We start from the raw sequence: 17,437 nt of genomic DNA, 5'->3' as shown, positions 1-17,437 counted from the left end.
ACGTGTTTGGTGTTTGATGCGCTCGGTGTTTGACGCGTTCGCTGTTTGATGCGCTCGGTGTTTGACGCGTTCGGTGTTTGATGCGCTCGGTGTTTGACGCGTTCGCTGTTTGATGCGCTCGGTGTTTGACGCGTTCAGTGTTTGATGCGCTCGGTGTTTGACGCGTTCGCTGATTGATGCGCTCGGTGTTTGACGCGTTCGGTGTTTGATGCGTTCGGTGTTTGACGCTTTCGCTGTTTGACGCGTTTGGTGTTTGACCCGCTCGGTGTTTGACGCGTTTGCTGTTTGACACGTTCGGTGTTTGACGCGTTCGGTGTTTGACACATTCGGTGTTTGACGCGCTCGGTGTTCGACGCGCTCGGTGTTTGACGCGCTCGGTGTTTCACACGCTCGGTGTTCGACGCGTTCGGTGTTTGACGCGTTCGGTGTTCGACGCGTTCGGTGTTTGACGCGCTCGGTGTTTGACGCGCTCGGTGTTTGACACGTTCGGTGTTTGACGCGCTCGGTGTTCGACGCGCTCGGTGTTTGACGCGTTCGGTGTTTGCCGCGTTCGCTGTTCGACGCGCTCGGTGTTCGACGCGCTCGGTGTTTGACGCGCATGGTGTTTGACGCGCTCGGTGTTTGACGCGTTCGGTGTTTGACGCGTTCGCTGTTCGACGCGCTTGGTGTTCGACGCGCTCGGTGTTTCACGCGCTCGGTGTTTCACGCGCTCGGTGTTTCACGCGTTCGATGTTCGACGCGTTCGGTGTTCGACGCGCTCGGTGTTCGACGCGCTCGGTGTTTGACGCGCTCGGTGTTTGCCGCGCTCACTGTTTGACGCTTTCGGTGTTTAACGCGTTCGGTGTTTGACGCGCTCGGTGTTTGACGCGTTCGGTGTTTGACGCGTTTGGTGTTTGACGTGTTCGGTGTTTCACACGTTCGGTGTTTGATGCGCTCGGTGTTTGACGCGTTTGCTGTTTGATGCGCTCGGTGTTTGACGCGTTCGGTGTTTGACACGTTCGGTGTTTGACGCGTTCGGTGTTTGACACGTTCGATGTTTGACGCGATCGGTGTTCGACGCGCTCGGTGTTCGACGCGCTCGGTGTTTGACGCGCTCGGTGTTTGCCGCGCTCACTGTTTGACGCTTTCGGTGTTTGACGCGTTCGGTGTTTGACGCGCTCGGTGTTTGACACGTTCGGTGTTTGACGTGTTCAGTGTTTGACACGTTCGGTGTTTGACGCGCTCGGTGTTTGACGCGTTCGCTGTTTGACGCGCTCGGTGTTTGACGCGTTCGGTGTTTGATGCGTTCGGTGTTTGACGCTTTCGCTGTTTGACGCGTTTGGTGTTTGACACGCTCGGTGTTCAACGCGCTCGGTGTTTGACCCCTTCGGTGTTTGACACGCTCGATGTTTGACGCGCTCGGTGTTCAATGCGCTCGGTGTTCGGCGCGCTCGGTGTTTGACGTGTTTTGTGTTTGACGTGTTTTGTATTCGACGCGCTCGGTGTTTGACGCTCTCAGTGTTTGACGCACTCAGTGTTCGACGCGCTCAGTTTTTGAACCGTTCAGTGTTTGATACGCTCAGTGTTTGACACGTTCGGTGTTTGACGCGCTCGGTGTTTGACGCGTTCGGTGTTTGACGCTCTCAGTGTTTGACGCACTCAGTGTTTGAACCATTCAGTGTTTGACACGTTCGGTGTTTGACACGTTCGGTGTTTGACGCGTTCGGTGTTTGACACGTTCGGTGTTTGACGCGCTCGGTGTTTGACGCGTTCGGTGTTTGACGCGCTCGGTGTTTGAACCATTCAGTGTTTGAACCGTTCGGTGTTTGACACGTTCGGTGTTTGACGCGTTCGGTGTTTGACACGTTCAGTGTTTGACGCGCTCGGTGTTTGACGCGCTCGGTGTTCGATGCGCTCGGTGTTTGGCGCGTTCGGTGTTTGACGCGTTCGCTGTTTGACGCGTTCGGTGTTCGACGCGCTCGGTGTTTGACACGTTCGGTGTTTGACGCGTTCGGTGTTTGACACGTTCGCTGTTTGGCGCGTTCGCTGTTTGACGCGTTCGGTGTTTGACGTGCTCGGTGTTTGTCGCGTTCGGTGTTTGACACGTTCGGTGTTTGACGCGCTCGGTGTTTGACGCGTTCGGCGTTTGACGCGTTCGGTGTTTGACGCGCTCGGTGTTTGACGCGCTCGGTGTTCGATGCGCTCGGTGTTTGACGCGTTCGGTGTTTGACGCGTTCGGTGTTTGATGCGTTCGGTGTTTGACACGTTCGGTGTTTGACGCGCTCGGTGTTTGTCACGTTTGGTGTTTAACGCGTTCGGTGTTTGATGCGCTCGGTGTTCGATGCACTCGGTGTTTGACTCGTTCGGTGTTTGACGCGCTCAGTGTTTGAACCGTTCGGTGTTTGACACGTTCGGTATTTGACACGTTCGGTGTTAAACGCGCTCGGTGTTCAACGCGCTCGGTGTTGACCCCTTCGGTGTTTGACACGCTCGGTGTTTGACGCGCTCGGTGTTTGACGCGTTCGGTGTTTGACGCGCTCGGTGTTTGACGCGTTCGGCGTTTGACGCGTTCGGTGTTTGACGCGCTCGGAGTTTGACGCGCTCGGTGTTCGATGCGCTCGGTGTTTGGCACGTTCGGTGTTTGACGCGTTCGGTGTTTGACGCGTTCGGTGTTTGACACGTTCGGTGTTTGACGCGCTCGGTGTTTGTCACGTTTGGTGTTTAACGCGTTCGGTGTTTGATGCGCTCGGTGTTCGATGCACTCGGTGTTTGACTCGTTCGGTGTTTGACGCGCTCAGTGTTTGAACCGTTCGGTGTTTGACACGTTCGGTATTTGACACGTTCGGTGTTAAACGCGCTCGGTGTTCAACGCGCTCGGTGTTGACCCCTTCGGTGTTTGACACGCTCGGTGTTTGACGCGCTCGGTGTTTGACGCGTTCGGTGTTTGACACGTTCGGTGTTTGACGCGCTCGGTATTTGACACGTTCGGTGTTTGACGCGCTCGGTGTTTGACGCGCTCGGGGTTTGACGCGCTCGGTGTTTGACGTGTTCACTGTTTAATGCGTGCGGTGTTTGACGCGCTCGGTGTTTGACACATTCGGTGTTTGACACGTTCGGTGTTTGACACGTTCTGTGTTTGACACGTTCTGTGTTTGACTCGCTCGGTGTTTGACACATTCGGTGTTTGACACGTTCGGTGTTTGACGCGTTCTGTGTTTGACACGTTCTGTGTTTGACGCGCTCGGTGTTTGACGCGCTCGATGTTTGACACGTTCTGTGTTTGAACGCGTTCGCTATTTGACGCGTTCGGTGTTCGACGCGCTCGGTGTTTGACATGCTCGGTGTTCAACGCGCTCGGTGTTTGACCCCTTCGGTGTTTGACACGCTCGATGTTTGACGCGCTCGGTGTTTGACGCGTTCGGTGTTTGACGCGCTCGGTGTTCAATGCGCTCGGTGTTCGGCGCACTCGGTGTTTGACGTGTTTTGTGTTTGACGTGTTTGGTATTCGACGCGCTCCGTGTTTGACGCTCTCAGTGTTTGACGCACTCAGTGTTCGACGCGCTCAGTTTTTGAACCGTTCAGTGTTTGATACGCTCGGTGTTTGACACGTTCGGTGTTTGACGCGCTCGGTGTTTGAAGCGTTCGGTGTTTGACGTTCTCAGTGTTTGACGCACTCAGTGTTTGAACCATTCAGTGTTTGACACGTTCGGTGTTTGACACGTTCGGTGTTTGACACGTTCGGTGTTTGACACGTTCGGTGTTTGACGCGTTCGGTGTTTGACGCGCTCGGTGTTTGACGCGTTCGGTGTTTGACGCGCTCGGTGTTTGAACCATTCAGTGTTTGAACCGTTCGGTGTTTGACACGTTCGGTGTTTGACGCGTTCGGTGTTTGACACGTTCAGTGTTTGACGCGCAGTGTTTGACGCGTTCGGTGTTTGACGCGCTCGGTGTTTGAACCATTCAGTGTTTGAACCGTTCGGTGTTTGACACGTTCGGTGTTTGACGCGTTCGGTGTTTGACACGTTCAGTGTTTGACACATTCGGTGTTTGACGCGTTCGGTGTTTAACGCGCTCAGTGTTTGACACGTTCGGTATTTGACACGTTCGGTATTTGACACGTTCGGTGTTTGACACGTTCGGTGTTTGACACGTTTGGTGTTTGACGTGCTCGATGTTTGACGGGCTCGGTGTTTGACACTTTCGGTGTTTGACGCGGTCGATGTTTGACGCGCTCAGTGTTTGACACGTTCGGTGTTTGACGTTTTTGACACGTTTGGTATTTGACGCGCTCGGTATTCAACGCGCTCAGTGTTCGACGCGCTCGGTGTTCGACGCGCTCGGTGTTTGACGCGCTCGGTGTTTGCCGCGCTCACTGTTTGACGCTTTCAGTGTTTGACGCGTTCGGTGTTTGACGCGCTCGGTGTTTGACACGTTCGGTGTTTGACGTGTTCGGTGTTTGACACATTCGGTGTTTGACGCGCTCGGTGTTTGACGCGTTCGCTGTTTGACGCGCTCGGTGTTTGACGCGTTCGGTGTTTGATGCGTTCGGTGTTTGACGCTTTCGCTGTTTGACGCGTTTGGTGTTTGACACGCTCGGTGTTTGACGCGTTCGCTGTTTGACACGTTCGGTGTTTGACACGTTCGGTGTTTGACACGTTCGGTGTTCGACGCGCTCGTTGTTCAACGCGCTCGGTGTTTGACGCGTTCGCTGTTCGACGCGCTCGGTGTTCGACGCGCTCGGTGTTTCACACACTCGGTGTTTGACGCGTTCGGTGTTTGACGCGTTCGGTGTTCGACGCGCTCGGTGTTTGACGCGCTCGGTATTTCACGCGCTCGGTGTTTGCCGCGCTCACTGTTTGACGCTTTTGTTGTTTGACGTGTTCGCTGTTTGACGCGCTCGGTGTTTGACACGTTCGGTGTTTGACGCGTTTGGTGTTTGACGTGTTCGGTGTTTGACACGTTCGGTGTTTGATGCGTTCGCTGTTTGACGCGTTCGGTGTTCGACGCGCTCGGTGTTTGACACGTTCGGTGTTTGACGCGCTTGGTGTTCGACTCGCTCGGTGTTTGACGCGTTCGGTGTTTGCCGCGTTCGCTGTTCGACGCGCTCGGTGTTTGACGCGTTCGGTGTTTGACGCGCTCGGTGTTTGAACCATTCAGTGTTTGAACCGTTCGGTGTTTGACACGTTCGGTGTTTGACGCGTTCGGTGTTTGACACGTTCAGTGTTTGACGCGCTCGGTGTTTGACGCGTTCGGTGTTTGACGCGCTCGGTGTTTGAACCATTCAGTGTTTGAACCGTTCGGTGTTTGACACGTTCGGTGTTTGACGCGTTCGGTGTTTGACACGTTCAGTGTTTGACACATTCGGTGTTTGACGCGTTCGGTGTTTAACGCGCTCAGTGTTTGACACGTTCGGTATTTGACACGTTCGGTGTTTGACACGTTCGGTGTTTGACACGTTCGGTGTTTGACGTGCTCGATGTTTGACGGGCTCGGTGTTTGACACTTTCGGTGTTTGACGCGGTCGATGTTTGACGCGCTCAGTGTTTGACACGTTCGGTGTTTGACGTTTTTGACACGTTTGGTATTTGACGCGCTCGGTATTCAACGCGCTCAGTGTTCGACGCGCTCGGTGTTCGACGCGCTCGGTGTTTGCCGCGCTCACTGTTTGACGCTTTCAGTGTTTGACGCGTTCGGTGTTTGACGCGCTCGGTGTTTGACACGTTCGGTGTTTGACGTGTTCGGTGTTTGACACATTCGGTGTTTGACGCGCTCGGTGTTTGACGCGTTCGCTGTTTGACGCGCTCGGTGTTTGACGCGTTCGGTGTTTGATGCGTTCGGTGTTTGACGCTTTCGCTGTTTGACGCGTTTGGTGTTTGACACGCTCGGTGTTTGACGCGTTCGCTGTTTGACACGTTCGGTGTTTGACGCGTTTGGTGTTTGACACGTTCGGTGTTCGACGCGCTCGGTGTTCGACGCGCTCGGTGTTTCACACACTCGGTGTTTGACGCGTTCGGTGTTTGACGCGTTCGGTGTTCGACGCGCTCGGTGTTTGCCGCGCTCACTGTTTGACGCTTTCAGTGTTTGACGCGTTCGGTGTTTGACGCGTTTGGTGTTTGACACGTTCGGTGTTCGACGCGCTCGTTGTTCGACGCGCTCGGTGTTTGACGCGTTCGGTGTTTGCCGCGTTCGCTGTTCGACGCGCTCGGTGTTCGACGCGCTCGGTGTTTCACACACTCGGTGTTTGACGCGTTCGGTGTTTGACGCGTTCGGTGTTCGACGCGCTCGGTGTTTGACGCGCTCGGTATTTCACGCGCTCGGTGTTTGCCGCGCTCACTGTTTGACGCTTTTGTTGTTTGACGCGTTCGCTGTTTGACGCGCTCGGTGTTTGACACGTTCGGTGTTTGACGCGTTTGGTGTTTGACATGTTCGGTGTTTGACACGTTCGGTGTTTGATGCGTTCGCTGTTTGACGCGTTCGGTGTTCGACGCGCTCGGTGTTTGACACGTTCGGTGTTTGACGCGCTTGGTGTTCGACTCGCTCGGTGTTTGACGCGTTCGGTGTTTGCCGCGTTCGCTGTTCGACGCGCTCGGTGTTCGACGCGCTCGGTGTTTGACGTGCTCGGTGTTTGACGCGTTCGGTGTTTGACGCGTTCGGTGTTCGACACGCTCGGTGTTCGACGCGCTCGGTGTTCGACGCGCTCGGTGTTTCATGCGCTCGGTGTTTGACGCGTTCGGTGTTTGACGCGCTCGGTGTTTCACGTGCTCGGTGTTTGCCGTGCCTACTGTTTGACGCTTTCGGTGTTTGACGCCTTCGGTGTTTGACGCGCTCGGTGTTTGACACGTTCGGTGTTTGACGCGTTTGGTGTTTGACGTGTTCGGTGTTTGACACATTCGGTGTTTGACGCGTTCGCTGTTTGACGCGTTCGGTGTTCGACGCGCTCGGTGTTTGACACGTTCGGTGTTTGACGCGCTCGGTGTTTGACGCGTTCGGTGTTTGCCGCGTTCGCTGTTCGACGCGCTCGGTGTTTGACGCCTTCGGTGTTTGACGCGCTCGGTGTTTGACACGTTCGGTGTTTGACGCGTTTGGTGTTTGACGTGTTCGGTGTTTGACACATTCGGTGTTTGACGCGTTCGCTGTTTGACGCGTTCGGTGTTCGACGCGCTCGGTGTTTGACACGTTCGGTGTTTGACGCGCTCGGTGTTTGACGCGTTCGGTGTTTGACGCGTTCGCTGTTCGACGCGCTCGGTGTTCGACGCGCTCGGTGTTTGACGTGCTCGGTGTTTGACGTGTTTTGTGTTTGACGTGTTTGGTATTCGACGCGCTCCGTGTTTGACGCTCTCAGTGTTTGACGCACTCAGTGTTCGACGCGCTCAGTTTTTGAACCGTTCAGTGTTTGATACGCTCGGTGTTTGACACGTTCGGTGTTTGACGCGCTCGGTGTTTGAAGCGTTCGGTGTTTGACGTTCTCAGTGTTTGACGCACTCAGTGTTTGAACCATTCAGTGTTTGACACGTTCGGTGTTTGACACGTTCGGTGTTTGACACGTTCGGTGTTTGACACGTTCGGTGTTTGACGCGTTCGGTGTTTGACGCGCTCGGTGTTTGACGCGTTCGGTGTTTGACGCGCTCGGTATTTGAACCATTCAGTGTTTGAACCGTTCGGTGTTTGACACGTTCGGTGTTTGACGCGTTCGGTGTTTGACACGTTCAGTGTTTGACGCGCAGTGTTTGACGCGTTCGGTGTTTGACGCGCTCGGTGTTTGAACCATTCAGTGTTTGAACCGTTCGGTGTTTGACACGTTCGGTGTTTGACGCGTTCGGTGTTTGACACGTTCAGTGTTTGACACATTCGGTGTTTGACGCGTTCGGTGTTTAACGCGCTCAGTGTTTGACACGTTCGGTATTTGACACGTTCGGTATTTGACACGTTCGGTGTTTGACACGTTCGGTGTTTGACACGTTTGGTGTTTGACGTGCTCGATGTTTGACGGGCTCGGTGTTTGACACTTTCGGTGTTTGACGCGGTCGATGTTTGACGCGCTCAGTGTTTGACACGTTCGGTGTTTGACGTTTTTGACACGTTTGGTATTTGACGCGCTCGGTATTCAACGCGCTCAGTGTTCGACGCGCTCGGTGTTCGACGCGCTCGGTGTTTGACGCGCTCGGTGTTTGCCGCGCTCACTGTTTGACGCTTTCAGTGTTTGACGCGTTCGGTGTTTGACGCGCTCGGTGTTTGACACGTTCGGTGTTTGACGTGTTCGGTGTTTGACACATTCGGTGTTTGACGCGCTCGGTGTTTGACGCGTTCGCTGTTTGACGCGCTCGGTGTTTGACGCGTTCGGTGTTTGATGCGTTCGGTGTTTGACGCTTTCGCTGTTTGACGCGTTTGGTGTTTGACACGCTCGGTGTTTGACGCGTTCGCTGTTTGACACGTTCGGTGTTTGACACGTTCGGTGTTTGACACGTTCGGTGTTCGACGCGCTCGTTGTTCAACGCGCTCGGTGTTTGACGCGTTCGCTGTTCGACGCGCTCGGTGTTCGACGCGCTCGGTGTTTCACACACTCGGTGTTTGACGCGTTCGGTGTTTGACGCGTTCGGTGTTCGACGCGCTCGGTGTTTGACGCGCTCGGTATTTCACGCGCTCGGTGTTTGCCGCGCTCACTGTTTGTCGCTTTTGTTGTTTGACGCGTTCGGTGTTCGACGCGCTCGGTGTTTGACACGTTCGGTGTTTGACGCGCTTGGTGTTCGACTCGCTCGGTGTTTGACGCGTTCGGTGTTTGCCGCGTTCGCTGTTCGACGCGCTCGGTGTTTGACGCGTTCGGTGTTTGACGCGCTCGGTGTTTGAACCATTCAGTGTTTGAACCGTTCGGTGTTTGACACGTTCGGTGTTTGACGCGTTCGGTGTTTGACACGTTCAGTGTTTGACGCGCTCGGTGTTTGACGCGTTCGGTGTTTGACGCGCTCGGTGTTTGAACCATTCAGTGTTTGAACCGTTCGGTGTTTGACACGTTCGGTGTTTGACGCGTTCGGTGTTTGACACGTTCAGTGTTTGACACATTCGGTGTTTGACGCGTTCGGTGTTTAACGCGCTCAGTGTTTGACACGTTCGGTATTTGACACGTTCGGTGTTTGACACGTTCGGTGTTTGACACGTTCGGTGTTTGACGTGCTCGATGTTTGACGGGCTCGGTGTTTGACACTTTCGGTGTTTGACGCGGTCGATGTTTGACGCGCTCAGTGTTTGACACGTTCGGTGTTTGACGTTTTTGACACGTTTGGTATTTGACGCGCTCGGTATTCAACGCGCTCAGTGTTCGACGCGCTCGGTGTTCGACGCGCTCGGTGTTTGCCGCGCTCACTGTTTGACGCTTTCAGTGTTTGACGCGTTCGGTGTTTGACGCGCTCGGTGTTTGACACGTTCGGTGTTTGACGTGTTCGGTGTTTGACACATTCGGTGTTTGACGCGCTCGGTGTTTGACGCGTTCGCTGTTTGACGCGCTCGGTGTTTGACGCGTTCGGTGTTTGATGCGTTCGGTGTTTGACGCTTTCGCTGTTTGACGCGTTTGGTGTTTGACACGCTCGGTGTTTGACGCGTTCGCTGTTTGACACGTTCGGTGTTTGACGCGTTTGGTGTTTGACACGTTCGGTGTTCGACGCGCTCGTTGTTCGACGCGCTCGGTGTTTGACGCGTTCGGTGTTTGCCGCGTTCGCTGTTCGACGCGCTCGGTGTTCGACGCGCTCGGTGTTTCACACACTCGGTGTTTGACGCGTTCGGTGTTTGACGCGTTCGGTGTTCGACGCGCTCGGTGTTTGCCGCGCTCACTGTTTGACGCTTTCAGTGTTTGACGCGTTCGGTGTTTGACGCGTTTGGTGTTTGACACGTTCGGCGTTCGACGCGCTCGTTGTTCGACGCGCTCGGTGTTTGACGCGTTCGGTGTTTGCCGCGTTCGCTGTTCGACGCGCTCGGTGTTCGACGCGCTCGGTGTTTCACACACTCGGTGTTTGACGCGTTCGGTGTTTGACGCGTTCGGTGTTCGACGCGCTCGGTGTTTGACGCGCTCGGTATTTCACGCGCTCGGTGTTTGCCGCGCTCACTGTTTGACGCTTTTGTTGTTTGACGCGTTCGCTGTTTGACGCGCTCGGTGTTTGACACGTTCGGTGTTTGACGCGTTTGGTGTTTGACACGTTCGGTGTTTGACACGTTCGGTGTTTGATGCGTTCGCTGTTTGACGCGTTCGGTGTTCGACGCGCTCGGTGTTTGACACGTTCGGTGTTTGACGCGCTTGGTGTTCGACTCGCTCGGTGTTTGACGCGTTCGGTGTTTGCCGCGTTCGCTGTTCGACGCGCTCGGTGTTCGACGCGCTCGGTGTTTGACGTGCTCGGTGTTTGACGCGTTCGGTGTTTGACGCGTTCGGTGTTCGACACGCTCGGTGTTCGACGCGCTCGGTGTTCGACGCGCTCGGTGTTTCACGCGCTCGGTGTTTGACGCGTTCGGTGTTTGACGCGCTCGGTGTTTCACGTGCTCGGTGTTTGCCGTGCCTACTGTTTGACGCTTTCGGTGTTTGACGCCTTCGGTGTTTGACGCGCTCGGTGTTTGACACGTTCGGTGTTTGACGCGTTTGGTGTTTGACGTGTTCGGTGTTTGACACATTCGGTGTTTGACGCGTTCGCTGTTTGACGCGTTCGGTGTTCGACGCGCTCGGTGTTTGACACGTTCGGTGTTTGACGCGCTCGGTGTTTGACGCGTTCGGTGTTTGCCGCGTTCGCTGTTCGACGCGCTCGGTGTTCGACGCGCTCGGTGTTTGACGTGCTTGGTGTTTGACGCGTTCGGTGTTTGACGCGTTCGGTGTTCGACACGCTCGGTGTTTGATGCGTTCGGTGTTCGACGCGCTCGGTGTTCGACATGTTCGGTGTTTGACGCGCTCGGTGTTCGACGCGCTCGGTGTTTGACGCGTTCGGTGTTTGCCGCGTTCGCTGTTCGACGCGCTCGGTGTTCGACGCGCTCGGTGTTTCACGCGCTCGGTGTTTCACGCGCTCGGTGTTTCACGCGTTCGGTGTTTGACGCGTTCGGTGTTCGACGCGCTTGGTGTTTGACGCGCTCGGTGTTTGACGCGCTCGGTGTTTGCCACGCTCACTGTTTGACGCTTTCGGTGTTTGACGCGTTCGGTGTTTGACGCGCTCGGTGTTTGACACGTTCGGTGTTTGACGTGTTCGGTGTTTGACACATTCGGTGTTTGATGCGCTCGGTGTTTGACGCGTTCGCTGTTTGATGCGCTCGGTGTTTGACGCGTTCGGTGTTTGACGCGTTTGGTGTTTGATGCATTCGATGTTTGACGTGTTCACTTTTTGACGCGTTTGGTGTTTGATGCATTCGGTGTTTGACGCGTTCGCTGTTTGACGCGTTTGGTGTTTGACACGTTCGCTGTTTGACGCGTTCGGTGTATGACGCGTTCGGTGTTTGTTTCGTTCGCTGTTTGACGCGTTCGCTGTTTGACGCGTTCGGTGTTTGATGTGTTCGGTGTTTGACGCGTTCGATGTTTGACGCGCTCAGTGTTTGAAACGTTCGCTGTTTGACGCGTTCGGTGTTTGACGCGTTCGGTGTTTGACGCGCTCAGTGTTTGAAACGTTCGCTGTTTGACACGTTCGGTGTTTGACGCGCTCAGTGTTTGAACCGCTCGGTGTTTGACGCACTCGGTGTTTGACGTGCTCGGTGTTTGACGCGCTCGGTATTTGACACGTTCGGTGTTCGACGCACTCGGTGTTTGACGCGCCCAGTGTTTGACGCGCTCGGTGTTTGATGCGCTCGGTGTTCGACGCACTCGGTATTTGACACGTTCGGTGTTCGACGCAATCGGTGTTTGACGTTCTCGGTGTTTGACGCGTTCAGTGTTTGATGCATTCGATGTTTGACATGTTCACTTTTTGACGCGTTTGGTGTTTGATGCGCTCGGTGTTTGACGCGTTCGCTGTTTGATGTGCTCGGTGTTTGATGCGTTCGGTGTTTGATGCGTTCGGTGTTTGACGCTTTCGCTGTTTGACGCGTTCGCTGTTTGACGCGTTTGGTGTTTGACACGTTCGCTGTTTGACGCGTTCGGTGTATGACGCGTTCGGTGTTTGTTTCGTTCGCTGTTTGACGTGTTCGCTGTTTGACGCATTCGGTGTTTGATGTGTTCGGTGTTTGACGCGTTCGCTGTTTGACGCGTTCGGTGTTTGACACGTTCGGTGTTTGACGCGCTCAGTGTTTGAAACGTTCGCTGTTTGACACGTTCGGTGTTTGACGCGCTCAGTGTTTGAACCGCTCGGTGTTTGACGCACTCGGTGTTTGACGTGCTCGGTGTTTGACGCGCTCGGTATTTGACACGTTCGGTGTTCGATGCACTCGGTGTTTGACGTGCTCAGTGTTTGATGCGCTCGGTGTTTGACGCGCTCGGTGTTCGACGCACTCGGTATTTGACACGTTCGGTGTTCGACGCAATCGGTGTTTGACGTTCTCGGTGTTTGACGCGTTCAGTGTTTGATGCATTCGATGTTTGACGTGTTCACTTTTTGACGCGTTTGGTGTTTGATGCGCTCGGTGTTTGACGCGTTCGCTGTTTGATGTGCTCGGTGTTTGACGCTTTCGCTGTTTGACGCGTTTGGTGTTTGACACGCTCGGTGTTTGACACGTTCGCTGTTTGACGCGTTTGGTGTTTGATGCGCTCGGTGTTTGACGCGTTCGCTGTTTGATGTGCTCGGTGTTTGACGCTTTCGCTGTTTGACGCGTTTGGTGTTTGACGCGTTCGGTGTTTCACGCGTTTGCTGTTTGATGCGTTCGGTTTTTGATGCGTTCGGTGTTTGACGCGTTCGCTGTTTGACGCGTTTGGTGATTGACACGTTCGCTGTTTGACGCGTTCGGTGTTTGTTTCGTTCGCTGTTTGACGCGTTCACTGTTTGACGCGCTCGGTGTTTGATGTGTTCGGTGTTTGACGTGTTCACTGTTTGACGCGTTCGGTGTTTGACACGTTCGGTGTTTGACGCGCTCGGTGTTTGATGCGTTCGCTGTTTGACGCGTTCGCTGTTTTACGCATTCAGTGTTTGACACGTTCGATGTTTGACGCGCTCGGTGTTAGACGCGTTTGGTGTTTGACGCGCTCGGTGTTTGACGCGCTCGGTGTTTCATGTGCTCGGTGTTTGACGCGTTCGGTGTTTGACGCATTCGGTGTTTGACACGTTCAATGTTTGCTGCGCTCACTGTTTGACGCGCTCGGTGTTTGATGCGTTCGGTGTTTGACACGCTCGGTGTTTGACACGTTCGGTGTTTGACACGTTCTGTGTTTGACGCGCTCGGTGTTTGACGCGCTCGGTGTTTGATACGTTTGGTGTTCGACGCGCTCGGTGTTCGACGCGCTCGGTGTTTCACGCGCTCGGTGTTTGATGCGTTCGGTGTTTGACGCTGTCGGTGTTCGACGCGCTCGGTGTTTCACGCGCTCGGTGTTTCACACGCTCGGTGTTTGCCGCGCTCACTGTTTGACGCGTTCGGTGTTTAACGAGTTCAGTGTTTGATGCATTCGATGTTTGACGCGTTCACTTTTTGACGTGTTTGGTGTTTGATGCGCTCGGTGTTTGACGCGTTCGCTGTTTGATGCGCTCGGTGTTTGACGTGTTCGGTGTTTGATGCGCTCGGTGTTTGACGCGTTCGCTGTTTGATGCGCTCGGTGTTTGACGCGTTCGGTGTTTGATGCGCTCGGTGTTTGACGCGTTCGGTGTTTGATGCGCTCGGTGTTTGACGCGTTCGGTGTTTGATGCGTTCGGTGTTTGACGCTTTCGTTGTTTGACGCGTTTGGTGTTTGACACGCTCGGTGTTTGACGCGTTCGGTGTTTGACGCGTTCGGTGTTTGACACGTTCGGTGTTTGACGCGCTCGGTGTTCGACGCGCTCGGTGTTCGACGCGTTCGGTGTTTGCCGCGTTCGCTGTTCGACGCGCTCGGCGTTCGACGCGCTCGGTGTTTGACGCGCTCGGTGTTTCACGCGCTCGGTGTTTGACGCGTTCGATGTTTGACACGTTCGGTGTTCGACGCGCTTGGTGTTCGACGCGCTCGGTGTTTGACGCGCTCGGTGTTTGACGCGCTCGGTGTTTGCCGCGCTCACTGTTTGACGCTTTCGGTGTTTGACGCGTTCGGTGTTTGACGCGCTCGGTGTTTGACACGTTCGGTGTTTGACGCGTTTGGTGTTTGACGTGTTCGGTGTTTGACACGTTCGGTGTTTGACGCGCTCGGTGTTTGACGCGTTCGCTGTTTGATGCGCTCGGTGTTTGACGCGTTCGGTGTCTGATGCGTTCGGTGTTTGACGCTTTCGCTGTTTGACGCGTTTGGTGTTTGACACGTTCGGTGTTTGACACGTTCGGTGTTTGACGCGCTCGGTGTTCGACGCGCTCGGTGTTTGACGCGTTCGGTGTTTGCCGCGTTCGCTGTTCGACGCGCTCGGTGTTCGACGCGCTCGGTGTTTGACGCGCTCGGTGTTTACCGCGCTCACTGTTTGACGCTTTCGGTGTTTGACGCGTTCGGTGTTTGACGCGCTCGGTGTTTGACACGTTCGGTGTTTGACGCGTTTGGTGTTTGACGTGTTCGGTGTTTGACACGTTCGGTGTTTGATGCGCTCGGTGTTTGACGCGTTCGCTGTTTGATGCGCTCGGTGTTTGACGCGTTCGGTGTTTGATGCGTTCGGTGTTTGACGCTTTCGCTGTTTGACGCGTTAGGTGTTTGGCACGCTCGGTGTTTGACGCGTTCGCTGTTTGACACGTTCGGTGTTTGACGCGTTCGGTGTTTGACGCGTTCGGTGTTTGACGTGCTCGGTGTTCGACGCGCTCGGTGTTTGACGCGTTCGGTGTTTGCCGCGTTCGCTGTTCGACGCGCTCGGTGTTTGACGCGCTCGGTGTTCGACGCGCTCGGTGTTTCACATGCTCGGTGTTTGACGCATTCGGTGTTTGACGCGTTCGGTGTTTGACGCGCTCGGTGTTTGACGCGTTCGGTGTTTGACGCGTTTGGTGTTTGACGTGTTCGGTGTTTGACACGTTCGGTGTTTGACGCGCTCGGTGTTTGACGCGTTCGGTGTTTGATGCGTTCGGTGTTTGACGCTTTCGCTGTTTGACGCGTTTGGTGTTTGACACGTTCGGTGTTTGACACGTTCGGTGTTTGACACGTTCGGTGTTTGACGCGCTCGGTGTTCGACGCGCTCGGTGTTTGACGCGTTCGGTGTTTGCCGCGTTCGCTGTTCGACGCGCTCGGTGTTCGACGCGCTCGGTGTTTGACGCGCTCGGTGTTTACCGCGCTCACTGTTTGACGCTTTCGGTGTTTGACGCGTTCGGTGTTTGACGCGCTCGATGTTTGACACGTTCGGTGTTTGACGCGTTTGGTGTTTGACGTGTTCGGTGTTTGACACGTTCGGTGTTTGATGCGCTCGGTGTTTGACGCGTTCGCTGTTTGATGCGTTCGGTGTTTGACGCTTTCGCTGTTTGACGCGTTTGGTGTTTGACACGCTCGGTGTTTGACACGTTCGGTGTTTGACACGTTCGGTGTTTGACACGTTCGGTGTTTGACGCGCTCGGTGTTCGACGCGCTCGGTGTTTGACGCGTTCGGTGTTTGCCGCGTTCGCTGTTCGACGCGCTCGGTGTTCGACGCGCTCGGTGTTTGACGCGCTCGGTGTTTACCGCGCTCACTGTTTGACGCTTTCGGTGTTTGACGCGTTCGGTGTTTGACGCGCTCGATGTTTGACACGTTCGGTGTTTGACGCGTTTGGTGTTTGACGTGTTCGGTGTTTGACACGTTCGGTGTTTGATGCGCTCGGTGTTTGACGCGTTCGCTGTTTGATGCGCTCGGTGTTTGACGCGTTCGGTGTCTGATGCGTTCGGTGTTTGACGCTTTTGCTGTTTGACGCGTTTGGTGTTTGGCACGCTCGGTGTTTGACGCGTTCGCTGTTTGACACGTTCGGTGTTTGACGCGTTCGGTGTTTGACACGTTCGGTGTTTGACGTGCTCGGTGTTCGACGCGCTCGGTGTTTGACGCGTTCGGTGTTTGCCGCGTTCGCTGTTCGACGCGCTCGGTGTTCGACGCGCTCGGTGTTCGACGCGCTCGGTGTTTCACATGCTCGGTGTTTGACGCGTTCGGTGTTTGACGCGTTCGGTGTTCGACGCGCTCGGTGTTTGATGCGCTCGGTGTTTCACGCGCTCGGTGTTTGCCGCGCTCACTGTTTGACGCTTTCGGTGTTTGACGCGTTCGGTGTTTGACGCGTTCGGTGTTTGACACGTTCGGTGTTTGACGTGTTCGGTGTTTGACACGTTCGGTGTTTGACGCGTTCGCTGTTTGACGCGTTCGGTGTTCGACGCGCTCAGTGTTTGACACGTTCGGTGTTTGACACGCTCAGTGTTCGACGCGCTCGGTGTTTGACGCGTTCGGTGTTTGCCGCGTTCGCTGTTCGACGCGCTCGGTGTTCGACGCGCTCGGTGTTTGACGAGCTCGGTGTTTCACGCGCTCGATGTTTGACGCATTCGGTGTTTGACGCGTTCGGTGTTCGACACGCTCGGTGTTCGACGCGTTCGGTGTTCGATGCGCTCGGTGTTTCACGCGCTCGGTGTTTCACGCGCTCGTTGTTTGACGCGTTCAGTGTTTGACGCGCTCGGTGTTTGACGCGCTCGGTGTTTGACACGTTCGGTGTTTGACGCGTTTGATGTTTGACGTGTTCGGTGTTTGACACGTTCGGTGTTTGACGCGTTCGCTGTTTGACGCGTTCGGTGTTCGACGCGCTCAGTGTTTGACACGTTCGGTGTTTGACGCGTTCGGTGTTTGACACGTTCGGTGTTTGACGCGTTCGCTGTTTGGCGCGTTCGGTGTTTGACGCGTTCGGTGTTTGACGCGTTCGGTGTTTGACGCGTTCGGTGTTTGACGCGCTCGGTGTTTGACGCGTTCGGTGTTTGACGCGTTCGGTGTTTGACGCACTCGGTGTTTGACGGGTTCGGTGATTGACGCGTTCGGTGTTTGACGCGTTCGGTGTTTGATGCGTTCGGTGTTTGATGCGTTCGGTGTTTGACACATGCAGATGCAATTAGCTCAAAGTTCAATTTCATAACCCATTGCAGAATTTGCACACTTCCTTTCACTTGTACAAGACACCTGAGTAACCTGACAAATGAAATGCCTTAATAATGAAACCTGAGCTAAATATTTATATTTTGAAACCTCTTGCATGCCCATGCAGTTCTTCCCTGTCTTCTTTGCTACTTTTACCTATTCAGCCAAAGTTTTCAAACATCTTACCATCTGGGCCTGGCTTCTTGGGCAATTGTTGATGGCTTCAACCTTTTCATTGGCTGTAAAAAACGCAGAGACAATAAACTCTGAATGGATAATTAGACAGATCTCTGAAACATTCACACCAGACTATCAAGCTCCGACACACCATGCAAACAATCCCGCACCCTCCGCTC

General features: G+C 54.8%; 1 protein-coding gene across 1 annotated transcript in view; it reads right to left on the bottom strand.

Annotated features, from left to right (window-relative positions):
• nav3 (neuron navigator 3) overlaps nucleotides 1-17,437 on the bottom strand; it is a 473,245-nt gene that overhangs the window by 339,879 nt on the left and 115,929 nt on the right. The window contains exon 3 of the mRNA XM_078567625.1: nucleotides 17,268-17,320. Coding sequence (XP_078423751.1) covers nucleotides 17,268-17,320 — 53 coding nt within the window. The remainder of the gene's footprint in view (nucleotides 1-17,267; nucleotides 17,321-17,437) is intronic.

Source organism: Cetorhinus maximus, chromosome 22 (genome assembly GCF_964194155.1).
Source record: "Cetorhinus maximus chromosome 22, sCetMax3.hap1.1, whole genome shotgun sequence".
In the NCBI taxonomy this organism is placed as follows: Eukaryota; Metazoa; Chordata; class Chondrichthyes; order Lamniformes; family Cetorhinidae; genus Cetorhinus; species Cetorhinus maximus.
Note: the sequence above shows the minus strand (reverse complement) of the source record. Positions and strands in the feature narration are given on the sequence as shown.